This window comes from Durotheca rogersii, assembly GCF_024521655.1.
Source record: "Durotheca rogersii strain YMJ 92031201 chromosome Unknown GGS23scaffold_9, whole genome shotgun sequence".
Classification (NCBI taxonomy): domain Eukaryota; kingdom Fungi; phylum Ascomycota; class Sordariomycetes; order Xylariales; family Xylariaceae; genus Durotheca; species Durotheca rogersii.
The window spans coordinates 740,754-751,270 of NW_026251240.1; the positions used below are offsets into that span (position 1 = coordinate 740,754).

Consider the following 10,517-nt stretch of genomic DNA (forward strand, 5'->3'; position numbering starts at 1 on the left):
GTACCTAGGTACCTAGGTAGGTACCCCCGCACATCCGCCTTGAGAGGTATGAACAGTAGGTACCTCTCGAGCTGTGCTGAGTACATTACACTACATTAGGAGGTAGGTACCTCCTAGCCTTATACTGGTCGAACCTCGGTGCCTGACAACGAGAGATAGGTACCCATGTACCTACTATATACGATGGCCGGTAAGGCTGGATACCTTTCACTCGCAGACATCTGCTTCCATGTGAAAGTATCTAGGACGGGTGGGTGCTAGCTGCTCACGGTAGGTAGGTATGGAAGTGACTGCTACTAATGCTGTGGCACAGCAGGTAACATACGTTATGGCTGCTCAGCCTTCTGTGGCGGGGAACGTCATCAGCTTCGCGTCGTCGCAACCTTGATGCTGTTGCCCCTCAAGCCGAGATACATTAGGTCCCTGCCTGCAATTACAGCCGTTGTATCAAATTCGCCTACCCCCATCAATCCGGCTGTTAATCAACCAGCATTCCCGCATTGCTCCGTCTGCATCTCTCTATCTTGTCTTCCCCTCCTAGGTCACCCATCCAGTTCCTCTTAATACTTCCCTTGTGTCTGCTCAGGATGTCCGCTCCGACTGATGTGGTGAGTTTATGCGAGCTACTAACCAAGAGGTTCCATGCAACCCTCTCCGGATTTGTTCATATTTGCTGATTGTCGTTCTCCCTGGCCACAGAGCAAGGCCAATACAACCTCGGCAGCCCCCGAGTCCCCAACTACCGTGCGCCCGTTTGAGATGGACGACGATGATGTTCAAGAGACCGGCATCCTCAGCGAGGAAAATGCCCACCTAAACTCATCGACTCCAAGCGCCGCCAACCCACGGGGAACGACCGAAGAAGCCATACCCCCAAAGCCCCCTCGACCACTCACGGAGCAGCAGAAGAACGAGCTGATTCTTCGAGAGGCATTTCCGAACATCGAGATCTCGGTCATCAAGGCCGTGTTGATCGCAAGTGGCGGCCAGATTGACCCTGCTTTCAATGCCCTTCTAGGTAGGCATGACTTGGTTTAGGAAACCGGATCTGCCGCTGATTCTTGGAGACAAAAGGCATGAGCGATCCCGATGCCGTCCAAAACGAACCCGTGCATGATCCAGCTCCCCCGCCGCAACCTCCACGACCAACCGGCCCTCAAACCCCTATGTCGCAAGTGGAGGCGGACGAACTCTACGCTCGGCAGCTCGCCCAGCATTACGATAATGTCGGTTCTTACGAGGCGAGGACAACAAATCGAAGCCCCGGCGGCCAGCATCGACAACAGGCAACCGGCCTGAAGCCTAACGAGATGTACGACCGAGAGCACAGCTTCATCGATGATGACCTTCCTGTCATCAAGGAGAATCTACGCAAGGGGTTCCTCGAGACCCAGACCAAAGTTAACAGCTGGTTCACCAACCTGAAGAAGAAGATTGACGGGGAATACAACGAAGACGAGGACGAGTCACAGCCGTCCAAGAACCGACACCATAACGGGCCAGGCAGGCGGAGCGGGGAGGGCCACAGAAGCGCGGACTACAACCGCTACGACGCGGACCCCCAGGTTCTCAGCGACGACTTTGCTGGCATGACGCTCCACCCGGGCGGTCGTAAGTGAAGTTGAATGCATTCCCGGAGGGCTATGCAGCTAACGACGATGTAGGACCAGTTCAAGGCGGCCAGCCAAGCAATCCTAACCTTTATAGGCCGCCCCCGCTTTCGACATCCCCCAAGCCAGAGGGCCGCAAGGTGGCCTTCAAGGAGGGCGTTGAGGATATCGACCAGTACGACGCGTCGCCGAGGCTCGTTCCCAAAGACTCGAGCGCAACTCCGCCCCCTGGAAAGCAGAGCAAATGGCAGCCATTGTCTTCGGTCGAACCAAACCCGATCACAGACAACGACCCATTCAGCCTCGGCGATAGCGAGGACGAAAAGGAGGCTAAGGAGAAGAACAACGGAGGCATCAAGATGGAGGACACCGAAAGACTCAAGCAAGCTACCGCCGACGCTATGGCCGATAGCCTAGTCAGCTCCGAAAAGAAGACGGACAGCAAATAAAGAGGCGGCCCGGGTTGATGTAAGCCGGAGTCTTCTCGGCAGTGGGGAGGGGTTCTTTTTTTTATTATACCGTTGAGTTGTTGAATTCCCGCGCAACTCGACCTGCGCTACATACCTACGATCGACGTATGCGCCTCGTTGGTGTGGATGTATTCAGAGTCTTGGGCTATACGAAGTAGCTAATGTTTTTCTTTGTTTCTTCCCACCTTGCTTTTCAGCAGCTGCACCGAAGGTGTCGAGGTTGCACCGTCTCCATGCCCCTGCGTGTGTAAGCTGCAGGCTCGGGCATCTATAGGGACCCGACCACCCGCCCAGGCTTGGGGAAATGAGTCGAAACGGAATCCTGCGATTCGCGGACGGGCAGCTGGAGATGACAAGAAGCGATGCTGTGATTGGCCTGGGAGTTGCTGTCTGATCACGACACGGTACTACGTACCGTGTATCTGTCTTGTCAAAGGAAGGCCGGCCTGGCTGCACCGCTTCCACACCTCTCCGCCTGCCAGGGTATCTCGAGTCTCACCTGTGGAAAAGCGACAGATGGTTTAGGCAGCCATCTGCTTGCCGCCATTAGATCAGTAGGTTACTCAATGGGGGATAGGTTCGATCCCTAACAGCGCTACTTGGTAGTCTTCGTTATTTAGCTCATCTCCATCCTGCTCGGTCGAAGACCGTTGCATTGCGCTGGTTGTCCGGCAAAGCACACGGCCTCGGATTTCACCAGCTTCCCGCCAGGCTTCATCACCGTTGATGACTGGACGGATAGCGGTCCCCCCCGCTTTACTGCAGGGTGCCCGGCTCCTATCGGAGTATCTACCTAGGTATGTACTACGTGTATATGCATGTGTACCTATGATGTACACGTGGGTATGTGTAATTCCAGGTGTAGGTACATGGTCATATGTGTATTCGAGGTAGAGGAGGTACCTAAGGCCAGCTTTACCTAGGTATATCAGGTAATCCGGCTACGCCCGAGGGCTGCAGGTCCGTGGTGGAGTTTACCCCTATACCTTATCATGTAACGTATGTGTTACACGTCGCAGGTGGATATATTCTGTATGGACGAACGCATATAGGCAGCCGGGTAGGCGGGCAGGCAAGAGGCAGCTGATAGGTACCTGTATATAAAGGTAGGCGTATGTACGAGCTCGGCGGGCACGTTGGCGGTGGGGTGACAGGCGAGAATATCTCACGCCGCCGCCTACCGTCCAGAATACGTAGGTAGCATACGCAGGCGCCGGCAACACGAACGTCTACCGACCATCGCGTACGAACGCCGTCCGTGTTCCATAGCGTCCGTCTAGCTTATTCTTCTATCCTTAGACTGTTCCTCGGGTAGTAGCGGAGATGGCAAAGTTGGCGGAAGCGTCGGGCGTCGTGACGTCTGATGTTGCGGCGTACGGTATACTCGCAGCATTCCTGGTACGTCCTCGGCTTGAGATACGGGCCCTTTGGCTCTATTGCGGGAGGGCTTCTAACGATAGACTGGGCGGTGTAGGTAGTCGCATACGCGGTGGCGGGCGTTGTCTATAATCTTTATTTCCACCCGCTACGTAACTTTCCCGGGCCGCGGCTCCATGCGGCCTCGAAGTTCCCGTGGGCGATCCAACAGACCCTCGGTATCCAACCTTTCGAGACCCAAAAGCTTCACGACAAGTATGGACCTGTGGTTCGCGTCGGCCCAAACCACCTCTCCTATACGGACCCCAGGGCTTGGAAGGATATCTACGGTCACCGCGTCGGCGGCGAGAGCCACGTGGCCGAAATGGCCAAGTCCCATACCTTCACCAGGTCGCTTCGCAAGATGCCGACAACCATTGCCAGCGCAGACCGCGAGGAGCATTCGAGGTTCCGTCGCGCGCTCGCCCACGGATTCTCTGACGCTTCGATGCGCCAGCAGGAACCTCTCATAATGCAATATGTTGATTTGCTGCTCGACGTTAGTACCTGACCCCGCCGCTCATGAGGTTGGGGAGGATGGCTAACCTTGTCGTGGGACGTAGCGACTACATCGGGAGTGCAGTGATGGGAAGAAGAAGCTAAACATGGAGGCTTGGTACAATTGGACCACCTTCGACATCGTCGGCGATCTTGTCTTTGGGCAATCGTTTAATTGTCTCGAAGACGTCGCTAATCACCCCTGGATCGACTTTATCTTTAAAATGATCAAATTCGCTGTTCTCACGATATCCGTGACCTACGTGGGCCTAGGGGAAGCTGTGCAATGGATGTACGCCGTCGGAGGGGGTTCGCTAAAAACGGTCATGAAGTATAACAACGATATGTTGACGAAACGGTTGAGTATGGAGAAAGAACGACAAGATCTATTTGAAGGCATCGTACAGAAACGAGAGGAGTGGGTAGGTCTAGCGCCCCCGAACGCGATGTTGAAAGGGGGTCTCGGTGCTGACTTGGGGACCTGGGTAGAACATCTCGTTCGAGAAGTTGGTCTCGAACGCCTCCCTTCTGGTCCTAGCCGGGTCCGAGACAACTGCTACCACTTTGTCCGGCGTCACCTACCTCTTGCTGGCCCATCCTGAGGCACTCAAGAAGCTCCAGGAGGAGGTTCGATCGTCGTTCAAGAGCGCAGACGAGATCAACATCAATTCGGCCAACAGCCTGACGTACATGCTTGCGGCTCTCAACGAAGCATTACGACTGTACCCCCCCGTGGCCTCGGGTCTAGTCCGCGAGGTGCCACTCGGGGGAGCCAAAATTGCCGGCCGGTTCGTCCCTGGTGGTGTAAGCACCACCCACATTCTCGTCATTTCCCCCACGCTCGGTTCCCCTAGGAGAAAGCTGACTGTAAATCCGCGTAGACTATGGTCGAGGTCCAGCAATGGTCCATGAACCACAGCAAGGAAAACTGGAATGACCCGTGGACCTTCCGTCCGGAGCGGTTCTTGGACACTCTGGAAGAGGCGGCTAAGGCGGGGAATAGGCTCGACGCTCTTCAGGCCTTTAGTGTCGGCCCTAGGAACTGCATCGGGCGCAAGTATGACAACCTTAAACACTTCTTCTCTTTCTACCTGCGAAAATGTCTGGTTTAGCTAACCGTTCTTGCGTCGCGAAGCCTCGCGTACGCCGAGATGCGCGTGATTCTAGCCCGCCTCGTGTACGACTTCGACATGAAGCTCTCCGAGGAGAGTACCGATTGGATCAAGAGGCAGAAGGTGTTCGCGCTCTGGGACAGGTGCGTACCCAAGGCTCGCTGCCATTGTCTTCTCTTCTTTTGACCGTCTGGAGGCTGACGGACACGCCACCTATTGGGTGGCAGCGACTGGTCCGTCGGCCTGAATTGTGGAATAACGGCTAACCCGCGGGTCTGGTACCCGTAAATAGGATCCCCCTCTACGTCTCCCTAACCCCAGTCCGACGCGAGTTCGCGTCGTAGTTGGAAGCGGTATCGAAAATGTTGTTGCCCTTGGATAAGCGAGAAGAGTGGGCCCTGGGTCTCCTCCCAAGACCCATTTCGTCTCCCCTACAGCGTGCCCACGCTGTTCCTCTTCATGATTTCCTCATATAAAATATTTCCAAAGCACTTATATCAAATAGTATTTACCACCCAACTCTACTAGTATTCTATTACCGGTCGTCGGGGGTCTGTGCTCTTAACCGGAAGTTTAGCGATTTCCTGTATGCTATTCCCTCTTTGCCGTCCTGGTGTCTCAAGCAACACCGTTCAATTTGGACCCCGAGAATCTCTCCTTTCTACCCCTGGCTCTGCCCTTGTCCAATGTTCCCTAGAGCTCCTAGTCATATTGATACTACATACCCAACCCTTTTGGGCTGTTGCTGTTAGTGTGTGTGATACCGGCAATCTCATGTGTATGGCCCACCCCTTGGCCAGAATAGAGTTTCAATAAAAGTCGATCAACTAGAGTCTACGCTGTAAACTACCTAAGGTATGACTGCGTGAAGGACAACAATAGCACCGGCGTCCCGTAACACGAATTCGTCGCGACGACGCTTCGGGGTTGGAAGTGAAACGACAACTATTACCTATTACGTAACGCAACATCTTGAAGCAGCCATGCTCTACATAGACTGACTATTTGGACCGGCGTCATGGAACCTATAAGAACAGATCGGCATACGCACGGCCAGGAATTGGTAGTTGCCCATTGCTACGATGTTATGTCTTAGGACCTAGGTAGAACACCCACAACTCGGAAGGGGAGGGAGAGGGAGAGGGCGACGAAGATGGTGTCTCATGTACTGCATCATAGGTTCTATATATAGGTATTCGTTGATACCAACAATCAAGATAGAAGAATGCTTGGTGGCCTAAGAGAGGCACCCTCCCGGCATGTCTACCGCGTGTAAACCTGCTAGGATGGTCTAGCAGGCATGTAATATGGCAGGGGTTACATTTGTGTCTTACTGGTTCCAGGATATCGGAGAATTGCCGCGGCCTTCTTATTCTTCCCGGCAGTTTGTCTCAACACACAGGTAACCTGGTATTAATAGAAACAGTGACAGATATGGAAACAATAATAGTTTCAATCAAAGCAACTAGGTAGGTAGGGACAGCTAGGAGAACAGGTATTGAAGCCTGCCTTTTTTTGTAGTAGGCATTCGGACTTACATTTATGTCGCCTTTAGTAATAGCACGTTGGGCAGAATTGTCTATATACGTATCTATGCCAGCCTCGAGAACGTTCACGCTAAGGTAGTCGCTATATATACCTGCTACGCTTTATTGCGTATCTTCTGACAACACTGAACTGCCTGTAATATATAAAATATCCAGTCTTAGGGTGGTAACTGTAGCTACCTAGCATTCTCATCGTCTGTTGGCGCTGTAGTTTCCTCACAACTCACTATTTTAATATGGGGAATCGGCCCGTTGAGGGGAATGGGCAATCACCAATCTGCAGGATGGCCCTGGGGACGAGGGGCGAAGGATAGCCACCCACCGGCGCCGGCATTCGTGCCACAGACCGACGGGTGTCATAGAAAGTGGCGGGCTTGTGTGCTAGCTAGCGCTCTGCGTACGGCGTGCATGGGACGACAGAAGCTGAGAAGGGAGGGGAGGCAGGGGAGGCGGAGGGGGGCTATAATTCAGGTCGATATTAAGCTATCGGGTTGGGATTCTTTTTATGCTTAGCCAGCGCCCGGAACTTGTCAGGGGTTGTTGCATTGCTTTGCCGCCACCGCCACCAGCACGGCAGCCGCATCACCCTCGCGCGCTGGAGCGGCCACGGGTCGCGGGCGCGCAGGGAGTTACACGTATAGTTGGGGACAGCCGGGGGGTTGGATGGATGGATATTTAACGTCACTTTTCTACCTATGTACAGATAATGAGACGGGCCCGCGACGACGGCGGCACGAAGGGGCAGGTAGCCGTATAATCGCCCGTTCAGTCGGGAAAACCCCCCACGGCTAGATGTCCACGGTATCGTACCCGCACCCTTCGCTCCCTACCGGTATTTTCCCCATAGCGGTAGGGGCCATTTTGGTTAGGCACCCGGAGGAAAGCTTCGCCTCGACGGACAGCAGTAAAACCTCCGTTCCTACTTTCTCTCTCCTCCTCGACAGCCGGGGGGGTTAACCGCACGCAGCACAACGACTCCCGCCTGAAATCGACACCTATAGGGGTTGCACGTGAGGGCTGGTTCGCTGCGACAGCCCGCGCGTCGTCGTGGAGCTAGCTTCGCGGGCCACCGGGACTGGTGGTGGATGGTGCTGTCAACGTCTATCTACCTATACCTCAGCGCCGGATGAGCCTGCTCGCTCGATTCGTGCCCGCTTGCGCGCGGACAGCCTAGGGATCGATCCGAGATGCTGCGCCGACGCCATGAGGATATCGGCTATCTCCTTACGTCTTCTCACCGGGGAACGCGGAGGTCGGGTGAGTTCACGAATGCGCGGGCAGCGGAGAGGGAGGACGGGATGGCGGTTGCGAGGAATGACGTAGGAGCGTCGAGGTGGTCTGGGCTGGTCGGTTCGGTTCTTGCCCTCGCCTAGGCACAGAGGAGGAGGAAGAGGGGGGGGGAGACACGATCGGTCGGTCAGGCGGCTCGGAGGGGCAACCGGGACGTCTCGGTCGATGCCCGGAGGGACAGGACACCCCGGCCACGTCCACTCAGGGCCGCGCAAGAGGGCGTCAAGGGAGCACGGGGTGAAGACTGAGGCCCTGATTGGCGGCCGAGCGCACACGGCACAGAAGGAGGAGAAGGGCAGGAAGAGGAGAATCTACGACAGGTAGCTGCGATGCAGAGTGGATCGATCGCGCCCGCTGGCGGGGCTGAAGGTGCAGCGACCGGGGGGTCGAGAGGGTGCGAGAGGGCGCTACCGGAACCCCACCCGCGAGGGCGTGCCCTTTTACGCCGTGATGGCAATCGGCCGTTTCCTCGCGAGCCAGTTGTTTTAGCGGGCGCGCAGGGGCAACCTGTAGGGCGGTACAGAATGCTGCTTCGTATGCCTCGGGCACCTCTTCTCCTCGCTGCCTCTCTCCCAGGCACAATCTGCGTACGTGGTACGTGGGTACCTAGGTACCTAGGAATAGCATAGCTCGTCGGGAGGGGAGGGAGGGGAAGGAGGGGCACGGATTAATCCATACTTAGGTACCTGCCCTGCCCTACCCCTCTACCCTCCCTACTACGTAATAGATCCGCCAGGGTGTGCAGCACTTGCAAGCTACGTGTATCTCTGCACGTACCTAACCTCGGGTCCATCCCGTACCTGTGCGAGTTCTTGCCGGCCGAGCATGTCCTGGGCTCGTATAGAATTCGCTCTCCAACGGCGCCCCGAGGGAGAGGAGGGGGGGGTATACTCCGGGCCGGGCCCAGCTCCTACTTCTTCCTGCGTCTTACTACTGTCTACGAGTATGTCGCATCGGCGGTTCAGTTGAGAAGAGGTCGACCGGTGTCCCCGGCTCCAGCGCCCCGCTTTCGTGGACCACGCTTGATTCCTCTGTCCACGTTCATGTGTCGTACCTAGGTGTTAGGTGTTAGGACTCCCATGTGTATGGATACGAGTACCCCAAGCCTTGGATATGCTACGCGAGCACAGGAAGAATGGGGGCTCAATGGGGGGATGAGGGATGGGCATAAGACGTCCATTGCATGTGGATGGAGTTGGAGCAGTACCTAATGTTGTCCGTGGTAGCATTTAGGGGGCAGGCACACAACACAGTAAGTCCGCTAATATGGAGGTTAGGCCCAGCCTGTTCCCACTTATAAGTTTTGCCTCTGCGTTGAGCTACCGCAGGCAGGTACTCATAGGTACCTAAGGTATGCGATCCTCCCCCTAGGTACCTACCTATTACTTGACGGGTCCCGTTATGCAGATGTAAGTACGTCGTCCTAGGTCGGGTAAGAGGTACCTAGCTAAAGGCAGGTACCGACCTTACTTCCAGCAGGAAGGTATGTGTCATTATAAATATAGGCATGTGTAGGCGTGTGCGTAGGCGGGTGTCTTGTGCGTGTATACCGAATGTGATCGGGAGTCTAGCGAGGCACCAAAAGCTTTTTCGCTAATGCCAAATATCGAGATGCCCCAGGCTCGCGACACCCATCCACCCATACGCGGTGGCCGTCTAAGACATCGTCGAACGCCCCGACCAGTCAAACATCAACCGCACCCGCGAGCTGGATTATAATACTACCTACGTCTCGCACAACCCTCGAAACACCCCTCGTCCCGTCCCCATCGCTACGAACCCCGCTGTCCGCTGATTAGTTGGACCCTTCTCGATCCACATCGCATCGTGTCTCGCGCGGTAGTCCGCCTGCAAGGATTGAAGCTGACTACCTAAGAACGTCCCTAGCACAACTATTTATCACCGCTAGCCCCTCGGCATCCGACACCTCGAGACCAGGATAGGACGGTCGAGAATTTGCGCTGGTCCCAAGCTGGTTGTCGGCGTCGCGGAGGGCTCTTTTCCCATATGAGACGAGCCCGTCCCCGGTTTTCCCGTAAGGTACCTCGAGAGACGAACCCCTCCACGCCCTCCACGCCCGATTTGACATCGTCATATTAAAGTCTGGGGCACGGCCTCATTATTCTTCGCCTGCGTCACATCCGCGTTCCTCGAACCTATCAGGCACCCTCGCCCTCTCTCTCTTGCTGCTACCGGTGCCGTCGCTGCTTGTCACCTGCGCCGCCACCTGCGCTGCCACCTGCGTGACCAGAAACAGAGCAGGCCTCTCAACCCCCCCGGCACCCTTCGTCGGGATCACCAGCGGCTTCATGCACACAGACCGGTGCTGTATTTCATCCACCCCGTCTGACCCCCACCTCGACCACATACCGTCCATCCTTGGATCACGTACCCCAATACTTCGGGCAACTCGCGCGCCCGATTACCAAACTGTTCCCAGCTGTCTGAGGCCGCGACGTCTATTGGTACCGAGACGCCGTTATATGACCCGTTAGATTGTTGTCGACGTGACCTCCCCTCCCGTCGTTAGGTACGTCCTTAGCCTTCCTCCTTCGTCGGAGGCCAGTCCCACCC

The 10,517-nt window shown here is 55.7% G+C and overlaps 2 protein-coding genes across 2 annotated transcripts; both read left to right on the forward strand.

Moving 5' to 3' along the window:
* The first annotated feature begins 1 nt into the window (after position 1).
* Positions 2 to 2,735, forward strand: GGS23DRAFT_567010 (uncharacterized protein). The gene is made up of 5 exons (XM_051516305.1): positions 2 to 250; positions 317 to 608; positions 700 to 1,018; positions 1,075 to 1,611; positions 1,665 to 2,735. The coding sequence occupies exons 2-5, from the start codon at positions 588 to 590 to the stop codon at positions 2,057 to 2,059; spliced, it is 1,272 nt and encodes a 423-aa protein (XP_051372141.1). The 5' UTR covers positions 2 to 250; positions 317 to 587; the 3' UTR covers positions 2,060 to 2,735.
* Positions 2,736 to 3,189: 454 nt separating this feature from the next.
* Positions 3,190 to 5,572, forward strand: GGS23DRAFT_533228 (putative cytochrome P450). Its single transcript, XM_051514755.1, has 7 exons — positions 3,190 to 3,478; positions 3,555 to 3,995; positions 4,060 to 4,416; positions 4,484 to 4,798; positions 4,876 to 5,051; positions 5,130 to 5,249; positions 5,399 to 5,572. The coding sequence occupies exons 1-7, from the start codon at positions 3,404 to 3,406 to the stop codon at positions 5,448 to 5,450; spliced, it is 1,536 nt and encodes a 511-aa protein (XP_051372142.1). The 5' UTR covers positions 3,190 to 3,403; the 3' UTR covers positions 5,451 to 5,572.
* The last annotated feature ends 4,945 nt before the right edge of the window (positions 5,573 to 10,517 follow it).